The following is a 20611-nucleotide window of genomic DNA, read 5'->3' on the forward strand; positions in this document are numbered from 1 at the left end:
ACCATGTTTATCATACATACCTAGTGTAGTTTAGCTCACAAGCCTCTCTTTCTCCCAGCCTCATTTAGAACTTGCCTGTAGTTAGCTGCACAGTTAAGCAGGGACATCTTCATCTACTTTGGATGTCCGCACTACTTGAAGCTGCTTGGGCGACTGCATAGATGACTGCTCAGCCAACGTTTCTAGTGCACCAGAATTTGCCATCAAGCAGAATTAATCTGGTTTTGACTCTGCAAAAAATTGGGCACTCAAGTTTCACCCAGATTGCTTCTACGCCCTCTCTTGGCGGAATTATTCACCCGAGAAAGCCTATGTATCAATTGAGCTCTTGACTATGACGTAGCTTAGCAGCTGAGCCAGGCGGAAGTTATTGTACCTTTGCTACATTTTCTACAAAACACCAGGCTCGGAGGGAACTTTCCTTGATTTTGAGTAAATCGGAACGTATCTTTGCTAGTATTGTCTGACAGGCACCATCAAAGATGTTCCAGACTTGCCCCACGGGCCTGCCCTAGATGACAGTTATACTTCATGTCGCTAAATGTTCTAGTGGTCCTCAGTTGCAATGGATCCCATATAATTTATTTGTTAAGGGATTTTCTTCTATCTTGAACTTTGTTTTGCTTATTTTACTCAGTAGGTTGCTTTACTAACAAAAGATAATTACTTTTAACAATAGTCTATTGTTCTGGACATTTCCAATACATGATTGTTGTATTACAATATATTCTGCCACCCCCTGGACCATCCCCAATCACTCCAGCATATTTGAAACCTGTAAAACTATAATGTAGAACCAGGAGATTTTAGTGACACTAGGCTTGCCTTTCTCTCCCGATGATAGGACCGGGCCATAGAGAAATCGAGATAAAGTCTGCTAAACCCTTATTGCTCTTTGCTTCTGTGGGCAGGCAGGGAATAGTAAGAGGGAAATAAGAAAATTGACCACATGGTTATCAAAACGATTCTGATGGAAGAAAGAAAATAGAATACAGAGGATAAGTATGGTGTAGAAATGGGGCTAGAAAAAAGTGCCAAAGAAGAGACGATAAAAAACAGACTTGAGATCAGAGAAATTTAGAAAAAGAGAGAAAGGTGCATATTTGAAAGAAAAGAGGTGAAAATAAATTGAAGAAAAGCTTAAGGGAGAATGAGAGGGAAGAGAGACTGTTGTGAGTCAATGGATTGTTTAAATGAGGCGGGTTTCTCTTTTGATCTGACTCTAGAATGCCTGCGAGCCCACACAGCTCAGAAAACAAGAGTCGCATTGACCCTCCCTGCACTAAGCCATGAGGGCTGTATGAGTCCAGAGAAGGCTCGAAGCCTTTCAGAATCTTGTACGGTTGTCCGCATTCTTTGTAATGTTAATAAAAGCACAAGAACTGCAATATTAGAAACTTATTACGAGCTAACCTAGATTTTACAGCATGGCATGTAGTTTTAGTAATGATGAGTGAAGCATTAGCACAGGGGATTATTAGAAAAATATTCCTTTCTTTTTAAGCGGGGGCTAGTAGGATCCGGCTTCCTTTTCTCTGCAATAATTATAAATGTGCCCCAGTCCCTTGTACATCCCCTCGTTCTAGCCATGGAGAGCGCAGCCTGCATGTTGTCAATGTTCCAAGTTCAAGGGCAGGGCGCTCGTCAGTCCATCATAGTGTCCTTCAGCATCTGATTTTCCTACCTTGATGAGCTAAATCCCTGAGTTTTTATATGCTGTCATTGTGAGTAAAAGCACTTGAGCTCATTCCACATATTTTCAAGGTGTAAAATGCATGTCCATACAATCCCATATTAACAAGGTTGTGCTTTTTGATTTTTTACGTATGGGCTAACGAGGACAATGAAAACACTCCGAAACATGCGTATGTGGCAACAATTAAAGAGAATTTGTGATTTGCCCATGTTATCAGCACTATTCATTGCTACATAAGAGCATGTCTACTTATTATTCAAATATATGCAGCTTTAATCATAAACGTAGTTATTTGCCAACACTTGTAACAATATCTACTCTCATATATAACTTTCATGTGAGTAAATCGTAAACGTCATTTGCATATTATAAACATCATTAGGCAATAAAAAACTTTTATACACTGAAATTAGGCAAATAAAACCATATCTTGTCACCCTATCCTTGCGGTGCGGCCCAAAAGCTCATAACAAGAGGTAGCAAATTGAAGAAGAGGATGAAGAAATAAATAAAAATAAGATGGAAAGAAAAGTAAAAAGGAGGAAGAATTACGCACAAGGAGAGACACAACAGACAAGGGATGCAGGAAGGGAGGGATAAAGGGGGGCCACCTTCTTTTAGAAATATCCTGAACATGCTTATGGTGTGTATAGGCCTATGGAAGTCAAATAGACATTAAAGCATGGTTCTCACTGTCTTTGTCTTTCTTCATTTCTTTTTTTTCACTCAGGTGATGTTCCCAACATCCTGACCAGTCTGACATGCCTCGAGTGCTGTGGGCTCTGATCATCCCTTTTTACATATCCCTGCTGAGCCTGGTGCCTGGGGGGAGTCAGCAGCAGGAACATCAGTCAAACCGAGCAACCCCAAAGCCTAAAACCCTGGACGACGCCTGCTACGATGCCAAGCAGCGCCCCAAGTACTGCATCCCCGATTTTATCAACGTGGCCCAGGGGCGGGAGGTGACAGCCACCAGCACCTGTGGCCGGTGGCCCCAGAAGCTCTGCTCTTTCTTGCAGCCTGTCAACCACACATCGCGGCGGTGCGTGCTGTGTGACCAGTCAAGCCTCGAGACTTCATACCCACCAGCCTACATCACTGATCCTGATGCCAAGACATGCTGGAGGTCCGAAGGCGGGGTGAAATATCCTCAGAGCATTAACTTGACACTGCCACTTGGGCGCCGGTTTGAGCTTGTGTACCTCAGCGTCCGCTTCTGCTCCCCACGGCCGGATTCCATGGCCATCTACAAGTCTATGGACCATGGCAAGACTTGGGTACCTTTCCAGTACTATTCAACACACTGTCGGCGGGTCTATGGCCAAGCCACTGTCAATGCCATCACCAAGCCGATGCAACATGAGGCTACCTGCACTGACTACCAAACAGGTGTCAAGCCACTTACTGGAGGTCTAGTGGCCTTCATGCCATTGGATGGGCGTCCCTCTGCCCGTCGGTTTGAGTACAGCCCGGTGCTCCAAGACTGGGTGACTGCCACAGACATACGGGTGGTCTTCAGTCGGATGCACACTGGCAAGAAGTTGGGTATACGCAGGAAAACAGCCTTTTATGGTGTGTCCGAACTCCAGGTTGGTGGAAGGTGCAAGTGCAATGGACATGCATCACGGTGTGTCGTCAGCCAGGGTGAGCTGACATGCCAGTGCCAACACCATACAGCTGGGCCCGAGTGCGACACTTGCAAGCCATTCTACTATGACCGTCCCTGGCAGAGAGCCACACCGAGTAATGCACACGAGTGTGTAGGTGAGTAAGCTACAGGGCCGGGGAAAATGGAAGATTCTGGTGAGGTATAAGGTAAGCTTGAGTTATAGAATCAGATCACTCCTAATCGTAAAATGCGAAATCTCTTTTGTTAATCTGTTGATTTCATTGCATTAACAGCACTGTATGAGGCATATCTTTATACCCAATAATGCAAACAGTTCCCACAGTTAAAACAGAACTATTTTCACTTCTGTTTGTATGGTATGTTTTTTTTTTATCTTGAGGGTCCAAGATTTTAATAGAGTTAAAACAATATCGCCCAACTGGATATAAAATAGAAAATATTTAGGTCACTGTATTTATGTCAGACAGTGTTTCTGTATACCGTATTCAATGATAGAGCTAAATTAAAATAAAACATATGCTCCTGAAACGAGTTAATAAATAAATTAGAAAAATAGAAAAATAAGGGAAAATGGTTAGAAAGCAAACGCAAATGCAGTATGTGCAAAACATTTTGTGAAAACATAAAATATCCATTCACTAGAAGGAAAGTGTTCATATCCAACATCCTCAACCTTGCCATTTGATGATTGAGCAGGTAAAAGCTGGTTCAAAGCATGTGCTATATCATATAAGGTGTGAGATGCCTTTTTAGAAGTACGCACTGGCCCTTAAAATGCATTTGTCATGAAAGTGGTCCATCTGATGTGTAGAAAAGGCAAGTGGGCACCACAAGAACATGCTCCTCTGGTGACCTATGTCATGCTTTTACTACAGGCCCTTTAGTTTGTAGGTAGCACTGGGAAGTATCAGTGATGAATTGTGTGTTCTGCCTCCTGGCGCAGGGCAATGAATACTATTGTCTTAACAGCTATCCAAAGCTAACTTAGTTTCCATATCTCTCCTGTGGTAGCTCTGGTCTAGGAGACTTAATTTTTAGCTAGAAAAGGTAGTGTAAGGATTGGTGTTAGATACACTGCAGCTCAATAGTATATGTCAATGTCCAGTCTCTGGTCCAAAGGTTGAACAAAAGTAATGAATGTTTCCTAAGTAGCCTTGTGATATATGTTTCTGGCCCTTCTGAGGTTTCGGCTCCTGGCGGTCAAATTTGGAGAAGGATTGACAGGCCAATTTCTTTGAACTGTTCTACCTGTTGGGATTCCGCTTATTAGAAGATATCAAATGGCCTGTCTTGAAAATTCGTTTTCCCAGTAGGACAACACTGGCCCTGGTCACTGTCTGAGATAGGGTCCGATTCTGCAGGATCACAGGAACATTCACTTCCTCTGAGAGGGGCAACACAATTCATTTCAGTTGGGTACCAGTGCTGGACCATTGTCAGGCACGGGTCAGTAGTGGCCTAAGTGTCTCAATGCACTTTTAAAGTACATCTTAATGAGCTCATGGCTTGAGCACAATGCAAGCAAGATGGCGCATTAGTGTTCCTGGTCTGTTCCCACCACCCATTTCTCAAGTTTCTGTCTTATGTTTTCTATCTGGAGCATCCTAATAATTTTCGGCCTAATTAGACCACTCCAGAAGATGCAGGGATGCGCAACAAAGATCCTCTGCCAGAAAGAAAAATGAACTTCGTATTTGTGGTGGTTTTCTCATGTTCCAATAAGGTTTCCTCCTGTCTTGGATTCCAGACTCTATGGTGCCTAAATCTTTGAATGTTGCCTGAAAATCAAAGATGAAGTGTCCTCTTTGATCCTTGATACCCTCATGGATGACGAGCAGGGCATTACAAAGCCACCGTACATTACATTACATTACGTAGAAAACATATATTGGCATGACCTGCATGGCTTGTGAGGCTTCTTTGATTCTGGAACTGTCTGCTGTCTATCTCCCTAAGACTAGGACCAAGACGAGGTATCCACAGACAGCTCTTCATATGCACTTAACTACCGTGAACAATTGTCTACTTACAGGAAAAAAGTGTCTGTGTACACAATGGGAGAGAGTGAGACTAAAAGACCCATGCACATCCTCATTAGAAGCAATAATCACACACCACAAGTTCTAGTGTATGGCAAGGAGACTGTGTCACACTCTGAAAACTTGCAAGTATCCTAAGAGATTTGGAGAGGCCACCTCACCCACAGGCTATGCTTCATCATAGGTGAGCTCTTCTCTCAAAGGTAGGTAGATACCGCCATGGTTGACTCAACCGCTTACGTGGAGTTCTTGATAAATGTTATGGTGGATTATTGGTTGAGGAGGGTGAAACCCATCTCAAACAGCAATCACAATTCTTCTCAGAGTGAAGTCATAAGCAAACCCTAAATTAACCTGGGCTCAACCGTCAGGTAGCTTGGCACAGAGCAGTCAGGCTTAACTCAGAGGCAAAGTGTACATTATTTGTGTTACAATTTAAACAGTAAACAGTGAAAACACACCACATAAGGTCCCAGAAAAGATTTATAAGTATAGTAATTTTTAATACAACAAAAATTCAATCCGCAGAACTGGAGATATTTAATTTTAAAGATTTTAGCAAAAATGGCACCAAGAAGTGTAAAGTGCCAACTGTGGCTATCTGGTCACACCAGACTGGGTCAAAGTCACAAGTTAAGATTGACAGCGATGTAGTGCGGGCTGGCTACAGGGACCCAGATCGGCCAGCTGAACACAGTTACCTTAAATCCTGGTTAGAGGAGCTTTGCAAGGAACTGCGTTAAAAATGCACCGAGTAGCCAAAGCGAAGCCTCGGTTCTGAAATGCATTGAGACTACGATGCAAAATCCTGCGGCAGTGTCAACTACCCCCTTGACAAGGGCTAGCTATGCAAAGTCCGATATCGAGGATGCGTTGTGCAGTCGAGGCGATGCATCGGCTCTATGAGCAGTGAGGGTGTGATGCAAAGTCTGCCTTTGTCTTCCATGCAGTTGTTGACAAGGGATGCATCGTGCACTGATGGTTCCTATGCGATGACAGGCTGGGATGACATATGGGTCTTTGCAACAGTTCGAATCCATTCAGTAGCAGCGATGCATCAGTTATGCTTGGGGTGAACCGAGCAGCAGAGGAGATCCATCAGTTCCACTGGATCCACAGAGGCTGGCAGAGCACCTTAGGCCCACTTCCAAGGAATCTGAAGTGGGGTGGCACTGCTTGCAAGACACACAGGTGACAGACTCAAGGTGCAGTAGCACGGTTGTTGGAAGCCTGTTGTGTCCCAGATACTTCCATTCAGGAGGCCAGCCAACTAGCCCTTGGAGTGACGTAGGGCGCTTAGTCCAAAAGTCAACAAAATTGAAATCAGAGAAAATGGAGAAGGAAAGCAAAATGTTTGCGGGAAGACCACACTGAGGCTTACAGGTCTAACAGTTATGTTATGTAATGCTATGCTGGGTGATGTGTATTTGTTAAGTCCACAACTCGCCAGGGAGTGTATCCTGGCTGCCTAGCATATCCTTTATAATGAATAAAAGCAAGTATTCGGCTATTTCTCTAACAAATACCTTAGAGCATATCGGAAAGATTTCTCTTTTAATAGATGGGCATCCTAGATACGAATAAAAGATGTCATGCATAGATGTGTGATGAAAAGCAATTATTAATTTATCCATTGTATTTAGCCAACAAATTTCGGCCATGTGCACTGCCCAACAGGGTCAACAGCCTTTGTCAGGGCTCCTATAACACCAGAATATCATAACTTAAATGTAATGATTTTTTCTGAACCCCCCATATATGCCATTTAGCGGCAAGCCTCAGCTTTTACAAACTTGGCTTCCAGCACGAGCCAGACCATTGTCCTTTGGTTCAGGGTGCTTGAACGGTGTCTGCTGGGCAGGGCAGAGGTTTAACAAGTGCATGCTGAGCTAAAAACAGGGCCCTGGACTCCTTTTGGAAGGGATTAAAAATCAGATCAGACTATTGGAGAAATGTCCACACCCACCACCAGAATGGCAGAGTCCTTGGGGACCCAGGGCATCCATGAGGCGATTTTTTACACCTCTGAAGATACAATGATCATGTAATTAGAGAGACCCCTGAACTAAAGTTTTCTAATGATATATTGTTTGTTTACCGGCATATAATCATGAAGCTCTCAGATATCAATGAGGAGATGCTGTAATCTTTGCAATTATTTAAATGAAAAAAATATTAACTAAACATAACTGGCAGATTGAACTTTTTCAGGCCGTATACCAACCTAATTTACTTTGGTTAAATTCATCAAAACTCTGAAAAGAAGTCTAAAGCATGTGGACTAAAAGAACAAACTCCAATTGCGACATAAAAATATGCCTCACCGTGTAAAGTCACAAGAGCACTGCGGTTTTCCCTTTATATAGATGGCTTTACACTGTAAGCAACTGCAGAAATGCTGAGGAAATCGAAATCAAGCAGACATGTTCTTCCTGTCCCTAATAAAATCTAATCACAAAACAATCGACCTGAAATTACACATGTGATCCCAGACGATCAAATTAAAATCGTACACAGCAATCAATAAGGCCTCTGGTGCAACATCCACAAACACCGACAGAGCTGGCGCCTGACTATACATCAGGCATGTCTTCTGCTACGAATGATGGTAATCGAGCAAATTAATATTATCTTAGGTTGTTTACACTCCTTACCGACCTACTTACCGTGAAGAACATCATTTGTATCACAAAGTGTAAGGGCATTACCTTCACTGGTCTTCAGCTGATAAAAGCCGTAGGGATTGGAGTCTTTCCAGGAATTCCAGGGTGAGACCTCCTACTTTGGTCCTAGGATTTCACTCTCTACCCTGCAGCTCTGCTGTGCTATACGTCGCCTGGCAGCCCACCGTTGCAGGGCTCGAAACTACCCTGATTCTGGTCTTGCCATTTTGTCGCTCTGTGCCTCTTAAATTCATTGTATTGTGCGTGTCTGTTGTTTAACTTCTTACATTGTGCCTCACTGTTGTTGGTCTTTTTTTCCCCGTTTTTCCTGCCGTTTTCCTTCCGTTCCCGCCACTGCTTTAACCCGTGACCCCTCCCCCTGACTGCCCCGCCTCCCAGCTACATGTCCCTCCCCCTTCCCTACATAATGGCTGGTGCTGCGCGGTCGCACAGCAGGGGCACCAAAGGCAATCCCATCTTCGTCTGGCCAGCGCCAGGAACCCTGGATCTGTGGACCCCGCCGATACGACTCCGCGGCACTCACGCACTCAACCCCGGACGACACACTGACTGCAAAAGATCCTCGCCCATTACCACCCATGGACAGTTCTCATGTAGACTCTGCCGCAGATCCTTCACCGTCAACAAAGCCACCTCAACTGCCAAAGCCCTGCATGCTGCACGCACCACCGAAACCCTAATGTGCATTCTCCTCAACGTGCGCTCCCTCCACCGACACGCCGTAGAGATCTGGGACTTGATTGACACCCTCTTGCCCGATGTCGCCTTCTTCACGGAAACCTCGACCCACACTACCTCCGGCCCGGACATCGCCATTGGCATCCCCGACGACTACAAGATCCAGAGAAAGGACTGGCCCCACCGCCCAGGAGGAGGACTCGCCATTGCACACAAGACCCCACTCCGACTCTCCACATCCAGCACGAGTGACCCCCACTCCAACACAGAACACCTTCACTTCCAGATCCAGACCAGCCCCAGGACCATGTTACGCGGCACCCTCATCTACAGACCACCGGGTCCTCGCACCCAGTTCGCAACTTCCATCGCCAAACTCGCTGCACCCCACGCCATCACCTCCATGGACTACATCCTACTCGGGGACCTGAATTTCCATCTCCACAACCGCAATGATCCCGACTCCATCACTCTCCTCGACAACCTCGGACTGAAGCAGCTAGTCAACACACCCACACACAAGGCTGGACACACCCTCGACCCTTTCTTCGCGGATGGGACCAACATCTGCTTCAACCACACCACCCAGCCCTTCACACCACCACCACACCCAAGCTTCCCCCACGCCCGCCACAAAGGAACTTGAGCAAGGTCTCTGAGGAACTCCTCAACACAACCCTCCTTCAAACTTCCCCCAGTGCCTCGCCCAACACTAACGCTGGATCTCCTGCTACGCTGACAAACTCGCACCTCTCCGCCACCCCGCCAAACAACGTCCCATGAAGGCCGCCTGGTTCACCACAGAACTACAAGAAGCCACATACGTCTAGAGAAAACATGGCGAAAAAAGAAAACCACGGAAACACGGAACAACCACAGGAGAGCCCTGAAGGAATACCACCAGCTTATAAGAGAAACCAAACAAACCTTCATAAGAGACAAAGTCCAGACCATGCAACCAATGCCAAGGAACTGTTCAACATCATACAACAGTTCGCAAACCCACCCAACTAAGCCACGGACATCACACCTTCCCAAGAGCTCTGCGACAAGCTCAGCTCCTACTTCCATCTGAGGATCAAGATCCTCTACGACAACTTCAACGAACAGACGCCGGATACCACCTCCCCTCGCCGCCGATAAGCAATCCAGGATGACCTGGAATCCCACCACCATAGAACACATCACCGCGAGCATGAAGAAAACCCACTCAGGAGCCCCAACAGACCCTTGCCCACTGCACATATTCCACAGGGCCACTGCTGCCATCGCACCCGAACTAGGACGGACCATCAACACTTCCTTCAGGTCCGGCATCATCCCAGACGACTGGAAGCAGGTGGAGATTACACCCCTCCTCAAGAAACCAACAGACCTGAAAAACTACCAACCCATCTCGCTCCTCCCCTTCATTGCCAAAGTCACAGAGAGACTCGTAAACACCCAACTGACAGCCTTCATGAAAGAGAACTCCATCCTGGATGCCTCCCAGTCCAGATTCCGCAGCAACCACAGCACCAAGACCTCCCTCCTCGCTGCCACTGATGACATCCGCATGCTACTCGACCTCTCCGCAGCCTTTGACATAGTTTTACATTGCACACTCGCAGCCAGACTTCACGATGCGGGGATACAAGGAACCACCCTCGACTGGATACAATTCTTCCTCTCTGGCTGAACCCAGAGGATCGACTCCCTCCCTTCCTCGCTGAACCCACCAATACCAACTGCGCAGTTCCCCAAGGATCATCGCTCAGCACCACGCTCTTCAACATCTACATGGTCGCCCTCGCCGCCATCGTCAGACAGCATGGGCTCAGTATTGTATCCTATGTCGATGACACCCAGCTCATCATCTCACTCACGAAGAAGCCCGAAGACACCAGACTCTGTTTCTAGGAAGGAATAAAGTATGTGGCAGCCAGGATGAAAGACAGCTGTTTGGAGCTCAACTCTGAGAAGACCGAGGTCCTCATCCTCGGACCTTTCACCTCCACCTGGGACAACACCTGGTGGCCTGCCGCCCGTGGGAGCCCACTCACCCCCACAGACCACGCACAAAACCTCAGCATCATCCTCGACTCCCCCCTCTCCATGAACCACCAGATCAACGTCGTCACCTCCAGCAGTTTCAACTGCCTACGCATCCTCCGCAAGATTTTCAAATGGATCCCCCCCGACCGTAGGAGAAGTGTCACCCATGCACTCATAACCAGCAGACTAGACTACGGCAATGCCCTATATGCCGGTATGAACAGAAACCTTCTACACAAACTCCAAACCATCCAGAACGCCGCAGCGAGACTCTTCCTCGGTACACCACATCACAAACACATGACCTAACAATTACGAGACCTCCACTGGCTCCCCGTCGAGAAGAGGGTCACCTTCAAACTCCTCACCCACGCCTACAAATCATTCAACAACATCAGACCCAAATACCTCAACGGGAGATTATCCGTCAACGCACCCAAGAGGAACCTCCGATCTGCCGACCTCGCCCTAGCAGAGGTCCCCGCATCCGCAGAAACAGAACAGGAGGGAGAGCCTTCTCCCACATCGCAGCCAAGACCTGGATCGAGCTTCCTGCACATGTTCAGGAAGGACCTCAAGACCTGGCTCTTCAACTGATCCGGAGCTGCGACCCCCCCCCTCCCACTGCCTTGAGACCCTCACGGGTGAGTAGCGTGCTATATGAAACCCTGATTGATTGATTGATTGAAACCAATGATCTTCAAGCAACAACAGCAAGAGCTTCACTCAATGATTCACCTAACTGGCCACTGGGGGGCAATTACACTATTTAGACTGTTAGAGGCTGTTATCTTGCAAATAAAAATTGCACAACCCTTCACGTGTTTCTGTCATTTGCATGGTTTACCTATGATTCTAAGCGTTCCCTAAAGGATGGATGGTTGCAGAGTGTAATATGCAGGTGTTAGCTAACTGGCTCTGTCAGTAAGCAAGAAGGAGACTTTATGGTCCTCTATCACAGCTGGAAGTACAGTTCTGGACTGTTCATTCACAAATCATTGCTATCAGGCGTGATTCAGGTTCAATGAAGCAAACCAGGGTTACCCTGAATGTGTTAGGTTGTCACTGGAAGGCCCTGGACAGGAAGTAGTGTCAGAACTCTCAAGTTTTCTATGTCCACGTGTGACTAGGTCATCCAGTCCAGGTTTCTCCTGTGCATTGTGGAACTTGTAGTTTTTATTTGATTTGGGAATAAAAGGGACTAAAAGAAAAAAAACTGGATGGATGGGTCACTTATAGACCGATCTGGGAAACCCAGGAGCTCTTTAGTGTGTTTGAGGACATGGAGGGAGAAAGCCCTAACCATCAGAAAAACTGAGCTCATACCACATTAGCTGGTGACTGAAAACGGAAGCATGAAGCGACCGGCTGTGCACTGACTGGCACATTCTGCAGTTCAGTGCTAAAGACATTCATCCAGTCCAGATTTTTTTTATTTGCATTCATGTGGGGCTGAATTTATAATGGAATAAACAGAACTAAAAATGTCAGAACGCAAAGAAGTACTCGGACTTTGAGAGCTGCTCATGAATGGAATTGGAAAACTTTAGGAGTTTCTCAAGGGTCTGTGTGACTGCTTGATACTCAGGCAATGTTATCCCTCACTGTGAAGTGGACAAGCATGTTCAGCTTGGAATATAAGAATTTGGGATCGTATTTACAAAACTTTGACTCAACACAACGCAGCAAGCGAAGTTGCTGTGCTGCATTGCCTCAAACGGAGAGAACAGAATTCATCATATCTACTAAGTTATGGAACAGTTCTGCTCTCTTGTAGCTGTGGCGCACCTCTGGCTGCCTAGCGCCAATGCAGGCACCCTTGCTCGAATGCCGGCACCCTTGCTCCAATGCAGGCACCCTTGCTCCAATGTCGGCACCCTTGCTCCAATGCAGGCACCCTTGCTCCATGAAGCAAGGGGGCCTTTGTTGGGCCAGAATAGTTTTTCTGTTGGAAGGTTTACCTTGGTGAGCAAAAAACTGTTCTTAGAAATTTGTCCTCATTTCGCCAGCCTCGGGTAGGTGCCCAATTTCGTGCAAACCTATCTTTAATGGATTTTTAGCAACAATCCTGCACACTCATAAAGAATAACATAACATATGGATGAATATTAAGGAGAAATAGGACCAATCCAATGCTGGAGTCTTTGCTTTTTTCTTTTTTTTCCTTTTTTTTAATTGGTCATCAGACATAAGTTACACACAGCCAGCCGACACGTGTTTCGTCGTTGAAAACAGTGTTCTACAACTCTTCAGGGCTCTGTGGCTGAATCCAAATTTGGAGAACCCACAACCGGTGATAATTGCTACCCGGCAGGGTAACTATATTCTTGGCAATCAGTATACGAAAACGGAAGAGTACAAGCCGATCGGCAGATCCATCAAGAAGTGACAAAGAGAATCCTTCGTAGTACCAGTATAGGGGTAACCATGAGCGTGTGGCGAGAGGGAGAGTGAGGTGAGGACCGGATCAATCCCGGTGGAGCACGAGTGCGTGCTCTTTTTAGGCTATGTCCCAAAACGGAGGCCGCTTTCTGGCATCTTCATTCAATCGCAGGGTCAAATGTTTAATGGCTTTACTAAATATAGATTTGCATCAAAATATACAGATGGATGCACATGAAGACCCAGGCTGTGTCCATGTAACGTCTCCTTGATGCAAGGTAACGTAAGGCAGCGCTAAGTATTTTGTTGCGTTCCTTTTTTTTTTTTTACAAAGGCATGCAAAGTCATGCAAATTATCGAGCTTTGCCTGACTTTGTGAAACCTAAAATAGATTTTGTGTTGGGGCTGTGCTAAAAAAGGGATGCACCCCCAACGCATAATCTTAGTAAATCTTGGCCTAAATACATAGAAATACTCATAATAAAGAAGTTGCATGTAATGTGCCCTTAACATACCTGCATGCCTTGTTAGATCTATTTATTGTAAAAGAGAGTTACTAGCTGACTCCATGTCACGCAAATGCATTCTGGTAGTTGAAGTCTTGATTCCATCAGCTGAGCTAAATCTATAGATTGCTAGGGACTGTAAACTGGTAGCCGAGGAGGGGAGCAGCACATAATCATTAATTACACGTGTGCCTCCTGGTAACCCTTCCTTAGCAATCTTTAGAAAGACAAACCCTGTGTAGCTGGCAACATGAATAACCAGCACACGCCCTATTTAAATAAACTATAGGCTACAGGTGCAGCGTTGTGGCCTGGGGTAGGTAAAAAAATAAAATAACACTGCAGATGACCTTTCAAAAAAACCAATAACCTCTTTATCTTAACCCGGTGAGAAACCACTTGTCCTTTAAAAATAGAAGGAAATGAGAACAAAGGGGGCTGCGACTGAAAGGGCTTTCTCACGGAGTGCATTGTGGGGAGGAGGCTTTTCATAAGGTTTGGAGCCCTCGTCAATCACAGGGGATCACATCGTCTTTCATTGCAGATGTAAGTTTTTCAGCATAAGAGAGAAGGTCAGAGTACCTCGTGGCCTTAGGGAGTGGGCCTTTTTTTTGTGAATCTGAGTCAGGAATTAGAGGGAGGGTGGGAGAGTGGGTGGGCAGGGTGAAGGGTGGGCGGGCACGCAGTTCTCAACAACACCTCCACAGATTTTGTAATAATGGAGAAAGTCGCTAGTCGCACGGAACATAATTCAGACTCTCCTCCTGCAAGTTCCTGAACTTGAGATAAAAGTTGTAGGGCTGGACTGGAAACGAACATAAGCCCTGGCAAAACAGTTCACACGAACACCAAGCTGTGGAGGCCTCGACTAGAAGGCAACCGAGCAGGTATTCTTGAATGACGGCATCTGAAATAAAGCAAACCTCCTTGGCTGAATAATGGGACATCAACGCAGGAATTAGGTGCACTCTTTGGATAACCCTATTTCGGAACCTATTTGAAAATCCTATATGTAATTTGGGTAACCCTATTTGGTTAATACGCACAGAGACAATTTAGAATTATTCGGTATTAATGCATCCCGAAATTACCGATGCCGTTATTTGCTGTGTTAATAAAATGCCTGCGATGTTTAACTGGTGGGGTATTTATTTACCATTCTGATTTTTACACCTTAGGCTGCGGGATAACGCACTAGTCCCACTTATTTTCACCTGGTGTGAGGTGCAAAACTCGGAACTGAAGGCAATTTCCATGCATGCCCAAATTTTGTCAGGTTTTACCTGGACAATTGTGTCGGGGGCTTGAGTGCAATATTAAGCCAACAATTGTGATCTTGTAATAAGGCCCTTAATGTCTCAGAGCTACATAAACCTAACACGTAGCGACTTTAGATCTTAGAACATTGAATAGTAGAATTATATCCAGTTCAGGTACTGCAGGGGGAGTTGTTTTGTGCGGCTCCTCCTTACCTTCCTCCACAACCACAGTTCCTCAATGTTGCTCTGAATTGACCGAAAGTCCTCGCAGGATACTGATGGATTTCCTGGCAGGCTCCACCAGGACCTTTTTGTAAAGCCCTAGGTGGCATGGACCTAGGACTCACAAACTTACTTACCAGCTGGGCTATTTATTTGCCCTCTCGCAGTTGTAGTCCTTAATTTACAGTGGTATTATCAGGACTATATATATTTTTCAACATTTTCAAAAAAAATGTATTGAACATTAAGGCATGGTACCTTTTCCAATCCCATTAGATAGCATAACATCCATTACAAACATGAATATTGTTAACCCTTTCGGAGGCACATTGACCAATGCGTACCATAGTGCGCCACAGATGTGGGAAAGTGCAGCGATTTACAAATGTGATGTGTAGGTAGCCAGTCGAGTATTAAGAGTCAGTCTTGTCGGGGCCATCTACTGTAGCCTGGGCGTCGTGAACGGAAAATGTTTCAGTGGGTTCTTTGGGGTTAGCCAATCGGTGAAGATAGGAGATGAAAGGGCCCCATATATCGGGAGGTCTGTTAGCCTCTGGCATCAAGTCCCAAAATTCGCCTAATTGCGTCTGGCAGTGTGCAGCGTCAGCTGTCCAATGCTTGGCCTGCTGCACCGGCTTGAGGCCCCAGTAAATTGCCACTTAGCGCTTGGGGAACACCAGTAAAATCAGGACTAGTTTTACCAGAATCTCCAAAAATCTATACTGGATGAGAGCACTGTATACCGTTCCTTCTATAAAATCCTCTAAAAACAAAATTAATCGGTTGGTGCTAAGTGGCCAGCAAATAAACTGCTAACGTAACTCATCGGGTGCATTTGCCATGTTACTGTCTCTGCCTCAACCCTACTGGCCTTTCAAAAGTCACTCTGTCTCTGCGTGTGGGCCATGCTTCATCGGCCACCCTATTCAGGCAAATATCGAGTCCCACTCATGGAAAACTTTGAAAGTGGCCTCATTTTGTAAAATTATCTCTAACTCATTCCCAATGGAAAATGCCCAGCGACTCCAGATGGCTAAAGATTTCACTGGCCAGAATAAGCTGAAAGTCTCTTCACCCCATGCAGAGTCAGCTGACTGCCCAGATGGTAGGTGCCAAGTTCTGTGAAAGAGAGGGTAGTTACGAAATCATGTGCCTCCTGTTACATTGAAATTGAGGCAGATTACTACAGTTCTGGGCTGATCGACACACTGGCAGTGTTCGTGAGGCCATGCTTAGTCATTTTATAAATACTTATCATGATACGCAGTCATCCTAGTCCTAGTCTTCTGGGTCACAGGGTTCGCCTACAGACAGCTTTGCTTTAATTGTCTCACAAGTTTCATGTTTTCAAAAAAGCCATAATAAAAATATATATATATATATATATATATATATATATATATATATATATATATGTGTGTGTGTGTGTGTGTGTGCATATATATGTGTATATATATATATATATATATATATATATATATATATACACACACACACACACACACACACACATATATAGGTACATACATGCCTACATTTAGTCAGTCTGCCTTTTTCATCAATTGGGCTGTTCAAGTGCCATTCACATTTTGCTTATACAAAACATAGCATACAGCATGGCAATGGGTCAACACACTTTATCCGTTGGCCGTCATGTATGTGAGTGACAACATTTTTCCTCCATCCCATGTGCACAGCTGTCTTCAAAGGAGTGTGCTTCAGTGCTGGGCCACTCATTTAAAAAAATGTTTTTTTCATATCTTTGCCTCATTGTTTGTGCATAGCATATGTTAGCACGTGTTATCCTTTATTTTATAACAAATTACACACTTACCAAGACCAGATCTATTGGCTCTCACCTTGTTTGCTTCATGGCCCATCACCTCCGTCCATAATACAACCCCTTATCTAAGTTGCTTCTTGCTAGTGGAGCTATCACAATTGAATCATTCAAAGGTAAAAGTACATTGAGCATCAAACCTTGATCAACAAACATTTAATGATAATAACAGAAAAACCGGACCCACTGCACATATCATCATACAATACTATATTTATAGCTCATCAGAGTTCTGGGTGCTCAAGTGATCAGACAGTGAGTGACAAAGAACAGGTGCACTAGTGATTATAAAAAAACGTCAATGGAACAATCTGGTTTTTGTGAGGCACTATTGGTGGGCCCTGAAGATTCACGCACATATACAGTATTAGCATTATTTATTTCCAATCGTCGGGATTGTCAATAGCGTTTCAACCGTTACTACAGTTGAGGTCATCATGAGGCCAAAGACATTTAATTTGAAGCAAGAGTAGAGTGTTGAGCTGGGAACATTCAAACAGAGTTTCTACTGTATATAAAAAGGAATTAAATGAAGAACCTGATACTATTTGCAGTATTTTTTTAATGGGGTTGCAATTTGCCAAATAGATGTAGGGTCTTCATGACATCTCCTGTGGGGCTCCAAGGATTTAGTGCAAAGCAGGAGTATGCTCATTAGTATGCAACACTACAGAAGCAAACAGGCAAGAGGAAGCAACACAGTGCACGTGGTGGAGGTGAAAAATCACATGGGCTAGTGAAAGCAACACCAAGCAGGATGGGGAGAAGCACACAAGGGAGACAGCTGAAAACACAAGCACTTATGTAAGCTTAAGCAAAAATAAACAAGAGAGAGTAAAGAGGGATAGTGGGAAGAAACACATGAATGAGAGCAGCACAGAGTGGAAGAAGGGAGATAAGCACAAGGAGGAGGCAGATGGAAAATACATGTAACCTTGTGGAGTGTTTAAACAAGATAAAAAAGTAGTTCCTTAAAAGTGAGCAGTAGAAGGACACAAGAGGGTGTACGCAAGGAAACAAAAGATGGACAAGGCAAGCCAATTAATAAGAAGCAAGCAAATGAGAGTGGCAATAATGCCAACCAATGGTAAGCAAAGTATGGGCTTTAAGCCTACTGTATGTTTTTGGCAAACCGACAATAGGTTTTTTGTAACATGCACTGACTGGTAGCCTCGAATTAAAAAGCATGGGATGACACCTAGGAGTCGCCACAGTAGAAATTGAGGTCCCCCCATTTCAGCTGGACAGATATGCCCAAAATAAGAGAGACTAGAATAAAAGGAAACCCAAAGCCACCCATTCAAAGTAGCAGTCATGGAAATCAAACCTTTTGCAGTCTGCCGGTAGGAATAATCAGAGTAGGAGACACGTATCTGGCAGACACCAAGAGATTCCACATTCAAGGAAGAGTCAGGTCACAACCAGCAAGAAAAATACTAACATGAAGTGCTGGAAGACAACCAAAAGGCAAACCCAGAAACAGGATGAAGTACATTCATAACATGGAAGTGGCAAATGAGTTGCAATGACCAAAGACTCCACCAATACCAAGTGAAAAGTTAATGTCAAGGACTCTAGAAAAACAACCATTGTGGAAAGCCAAAACAGTTGACCACAAATCAAGGGATCCCAGGAAAAATCCAGGCACCTAAGAAATACAAGGGAGATCCCAGGAAGGAAAAGAGAGGGAGCATCAGTGTTAGAAATTGGGTTTCTGGTTTGCAGAGGTATGCATCCCGTCTAAGCAGGAACCACAACCCTAGTCAGGGTAAGTCAGACACACATCTTAAATTAGCCTGTGTTCACCCTCAGGTACCTTGGCACAGAGCAGGCAGGTTTAATTTAAGAGGCAATGTGTAAAGTATTTCTGCAGCACTTCAAACAGTAAAACAGTAAAAACACCACACAAAAATATACCACACGTAGTTATAAAAATAGAGCTTAATTTTCTTAACAAAACAAGACCAAAACAACAAAAATCTAATAGGTAGAGTCAATAGTTATGAATTTTTAAAGAATATTTTAAAATGTAGTGCTTAAAAGCTTAAAGTTCAACAGGGGCTTTCTGGTCGCATTAGACCGAGACAAATAAAAAAATCCGCCCACTCGCAATGGAGCACGGGTCGGATACAGGGAGCAGCCTTAGCCTGGTGAACAACACCTTGGTTTATGGCTGCGTTGACATAGAGGATGGGATGCGAGAGCAAAGGAGGCGATGCATTGGCGTTGATCATTAAGATGTAGGCAATGCGTCAGCTCCGAGCCACGCAAAGTCGAAGATACCTCTGGAATGGAGACAATTCACAGCACCGTGGGCGATGTGATGCACTCAATCCTCGCAGTAGCGTTGATATGTCAGTGTAAATGGAGGTGCCACAGTTCCAAATGGCGAAAAGGCGTTGATACATGGATTTCAGCTGGGACAGCACTTTTTTACCCATTTCCAAGGCCTCAGGAGTAGATTGGCACTATTTTGCAGGGCAAGACTCACAGATGGCATAGTCCAGGTGTTGTAGCAGGGTTGTAGAGTGGTTGGAAGTTTTTTGTGTCCCTTAGACTTCAAACAGGAAGCAAGCAGACAAGCACTTGGAGTCACTCTAGGTTCAAGTGGTGTAGGTCCAGTCCTTCTCACCCAGGCAAGGAGGGCCATAGGCAGGTCAGCACAGCAGAAACGCAGTTCCTCGCAGAGCAGCAGTCCACCAGAGTGGCAGTCCTTCAGGAGCACAGCAGGCTTTCTTCCTGGCAGAGTATCCACAGGTTTAGACATCTGCTGAGCATTTCAAGTGGGGGAGACTTTAAAAAGGGGCTCTAAAGTGTACAGAGGTCCTCCCTTTCTTGTCCTGTCTCCGAACTCACTTTAGGGGGTTAAGCAGTCCTTTTTGCGGGGGACAGGACACGGCCCATTCAGGTGTAAGTGTGAGGCTGTTTCCAGCTTCTCCCTCTCATCTTGCCCAGGATGGCACATCAGGATGAGGATGACCTTTCAGTCATACCTAAGCTCCCTTTGTATGTGGCTGTCTAGAGGGAATGAACAAGGCCCAATTGTTACTCACCCCAGAAATGTATTGGAGGAAAGCAGCAGTCACACAGGGTTTAAGAGCATAAAAATGCCAACTTTAAAAGAAGCACTTTCAAAAGTGTAATCATAAATCCAACTTTGCCATTGAAGAGGATTTATTATTACAAATTCATAGGTACCGAACATCACAGATTCACTCCTTCTTAATCAGGAATTATAACTGACTAAATGTAATAAGAAATCCCCAATGTTAACCTATAAAAGGGGTAGGCCTCACAGTTGTGAAAAATGAAATTGGGAGTTTTTCGCTACCAGGACATGTAAAACTTAAAAGTACATGTCCTACCATTTAGTTACACAACACACTGCTCTATGGACTACATTTCCTTAGGGGTGTCTTATGTGTAGTAAAAGGGAAGTTTGAAGCTTGCCAAGGGGTTTTAAATGCCAAGTTGGCATGCAATGGCAATACAACTGCACACACAGGCTCTGCAGGCGTTAGATGTTTTAAAGGGCTACTTGTGTGGATGGAACATTCAGTGCTGAAGGCCAACTAGTAGCAATAAATGTACAGGCTCTCGGCACAGGTAGTGCATTATACAAGGTACTTACAGTTAAAATA

The 20611-nt window shown here is 45.0% G+C and overlaps 1 protein-coding gene across 1 annotated transcript in view; it reads left to right on the forward strand.

Moving 5' to 3' along the window:
- NTN5 (netrin 5) overlaps positions 1 to 20611 on the forward strand; it is a 327459-nt gene that overhangs the window by 265700 nt on the left and 41148 nt on the right. Inside the window, exon 2 of the mRNA XM_078654934.1 lies at positions 2427 to 3460. Coding sequence (XP_078511060.1) covers positions 2458 to 3460 — 1003 coding nt within the window. The 5' untranslated portion in view covers positions 2427 to 2457. The remainder of the gene's footprint in view (positions 1 to 2426; positions 3461 to 20611) is intronic.

Source organism: Lissotriton helveticus, chromosome 7 (genome assembly GCF_964261635.1).
Source record: "Lissotriton helveticus chromosome 7, aLisHel1.1, whole genome shotgun sequence".
Lineage (NCBI taxonomy): Eukaryota > Metazoa > Chordata > Amphibia > Caudata > Salamandridae > Lissotriton > Lissotriton helveticus.